The 3,206-nt window shown below is 35.6% G+C and overlaps 1 protein-coding gene across 1 annotated transcript; it reads left to right on the top strand.

Moving 5' to 3' along the window:
- Positions 1-2,099: 2,099 nt before the first annotated feature.
- LOC116033399 (lysM domain receptor-like kinase 3) lies at positions 2,100-2,747 on the top strand. Its single transcript, XM_031276144.1, has one exon. It carries the CDS (start codon positions 2,100-2,102, stop codon positions 2,745-2,747), a length of 648 nt encoding a protein of 215 aa, XP_031132004.1.
- The last annotated feature ends 459 nt before the right edge of the window (positions 2,748-3,206 follow it).

Genomic DNA, 3,206 nt, shown 5'->3' with positions numbered 1-3,206 from the left:
TTTTTTTTTTTTTTTTTTTTTTTTTGTGTTGAGTAAATAATAAATTAAATATGTAATTTAACTATTCATTTAAACTTTTAGTTGAAATTAAAGGAAAACATCGTCCTTAAATTACATGCATTAGCATGAACTTTGCATTCATTGCCTATGTATCAGTATATATTTGCTAAATATTGTTATATAATTATGTGATATTGGATCCAAAAAATATACTAGATGGTAATGAATTTGAAGTACACTTCTTCTTTCTTCTTTTTTTTTTTCTTTTTTCTTTTTCCTCTCTATCATTGATTACAAATTTAATTTCTACCCTCTTCGTAAAAGGAAAAAAAATAATGATTATATACTTCGAAAGGGGTTGCTGAGTGGGAGACCATAATTCTCGTATAAAAAGTTTACGAGTTTGATTTTTGTCAACACCATTTTAGTTGAACTCATTGTGCAATATCTCTTTAGTGATTTATGTCTTATATATGATTTATAAACTATTACACAGAAGTAGCATGAGGGAGTGGATCCCCTAATTCTTCATCAGTTCATCATTATATGAGAAAAAAATATATATATTTGGGAGAAGAGGAGAAAAAATATATATATTTGGGAGAAGAGGAGAAGAAGAAAAAATATATAAAAACCGATAAAAAAAAAAAATTAAAGGAGCCGAACTGCATATTGATCATTCCACTCCGATTTGGGCTTTCTTGTTTTGTGCATATTACCCAGGTACTATAAGTCTGAGGCCCAACACATTTGCTTGCTCCGGGCAATCAGCCACATACACTATTATGTATCAGCAAATTATATCATAGATCAGGGTCTACGTTGCATTGTAGACTCTGGTCCAAAAATAATCTTCAGATTCTATATTTATAGTTGACATACTTGTAGTTGAAAGTTCATGTACTTAAAGTTATCATATTATGTGTCAGCAGTTATCAAGTTATTATAATGTATAACAATTGATTATGTATCAAACCTATCTATTAGCAGTCCCTTAGTGTTAACACAAGCTCAAACGGGGATCCACGATCCTCTAATTGGCTCACTACCCTAATCCGACCAACTTAGGTTATTATTTTATTATATATGAAGTTGGGGAGTCCTTGTCGGTTCCATATTCTCTACAATATTTTGGTCAATAATAGAATTGGTGATGTAAAAAATAAGGTGTTTTTTTTTTCCAAGTCTCCCCTTCTCTACTAACCATAAAAGGGGTCATTCACATTTTCATGGGCTTGGGAGTTCATGAGGTTAAGGTTACCGTCCAACAAAATTGAAAAAAAAAAAAAAAAAAAAACCTTCTAGAAAGAGGTTGCTACGTATGTGTAACATAATTCTCGTATTTAAAAGGTCACAAATTTAATTATTGTTAAAATATGTTGATTGAGGCAAAACTAAAAAAAAAGGGGAAAAAAAAAGAAAGAAGTAATACTACATCAATCTCAATTCTTATAATTTGGCTTACTTTTTTATTCATTTCTTTCTCATTCATCAATCAAATCATGCACATGATTAAAACTTCTGAATTCATACATCATCTTCCAAAAATAAGAGGAGAAACATATTTTTCATGTCAATATTTACTTGTATATTCGCGCATATATATACCACCAGCTGCTTCCATTAACGGAGCATATAATTTTGTTCACACGAATCATCCAACGAAAATCGAGACAAAAGGTGGCCATGCAACACTACAAGTTGGTCACATATAAAATTCATGCGCATGACAAATGCAGACAACTCCTCCCTGGAGACAAACAAACAAACAAAAACAACAAAAACATCTATCGTATATACAGTATAAGACGGCAATTCAATCATGCATCCCAGAATATGCCTTCCAACAACTTCCTCATCATCATATTCCTTTTAGTCCTATGACAAAAAAACCCACAATCATTATTTGAAAGTATGCAATGAGTAAATTCAATTTTGTGACTCTAGCCAATAAATGACCAGTTTAAGTTTCTTATAGTTAACCAGTTCAAATTAAGAAAATCAAATCTGATTAATTTGATTAGGTTGCCCGTCGTCATCATATTACTACATCTCAACTACTCATCACTTCCACCCCCCATTATCTCTTCTATTTCGCCATGACCATACCCACATCCAGGGGAAAAAGGACTACTTTTTTCCACCTTATTAGGTTTTTCATATTCTTCTTAACATGCTTCAATGGCGGCGAAGCAAATTGCGGGAGCGGTTGCGGGCTCGCCCTAGCCTCGTACTATGTCTGGCAGGGCTGTAATTTGTCCTATATCAGCAACATTTTCGGTCGAGAAATCCCAGAAATTGTTCAGTACAATCCCGGGATTCACAACTCGGATAGCATTAGCAGCGACATCAGGATAAACGTGCCGTTCTCCTGCGACTGCATAAACGGCGATTTCTTGGGGCACACGTTTGAGTACGAGACCGTCGCCGGCGACACGTATCGCAAGATCGCGACGTCGGCGTTTGCTAATCTGACGGATGAGTATTGGCTGAATCGGGTCAACCGTTTTCGCCCGAACGACATTCCGGATAGGGTTCCCATCAATGTCACCGTGAATTGCTCCTGCGGGGATGGGAGCGTGTCCGAGGATTATGGGCTGTTCTTGACGTACCCGCTTCGCCGCGGCCAGAACTTGTCGTCGGTGGCGGAGGAATGCGGCGTTCCGGCGAATCTGTTGCGGCGGTTTAACCCCGGGGCGGATTTTGCTGCCGGGTCGGGGATTGTCTTTGTGCCGGCTAAAGGTTAGTGCGGCTTTTTAATTTGGATTTAACTTATGTTAGGTGATTTTATAGGATGATAAATTTTACTTAAAACTTGTTTCTAATAGTATTTATAAATATAGAGGTTTGGGTTGAGTTTCATGTGAGCATAAGTATATAGTTTGGTATTAGATATTGAAGTTATATTGACTTAATTTATCACATCATGAATCTGGGATACACATTCATAGAATCTAAGATATAATCTAACGAATGGCTGACAGTAACCCCGGGTCAGACCACTTGATTGTTAAGTTGGGAATCACTGACAGCAACATGTTGTTTTAGTTGATCTAACTGTTCAAAACTTTTGACAATATTTTTTTTTGGTTAATGGTACTTACGATTTTCTACTAGTAATTACAAATTGGTGTAGTTGTTGGTCGGAGGTTGGAAATCACTGACAACCATCGATTGTTTTATTAGTCTAATTGTTCAAAATTTTC

Source organism: Ipomoea triloba, chromosome 10 (genome assembly GCF_003576645.1).
Source record: "Ipomoea triloba cultivar NCNSP0323 chromosome 10, ASM357664v1".
Lineage (NCBI taxonomy): Eukaryota > Viridiplantae > Streptophyta > Magnoliopsida > Solanales > Convolvulaceae > Ipomoea > Ipomoea triloba.
Note: the sequence above shows the minus strand (reverse complement) of the source record. Positions and strands in the feature narration are given on the sequence as shown.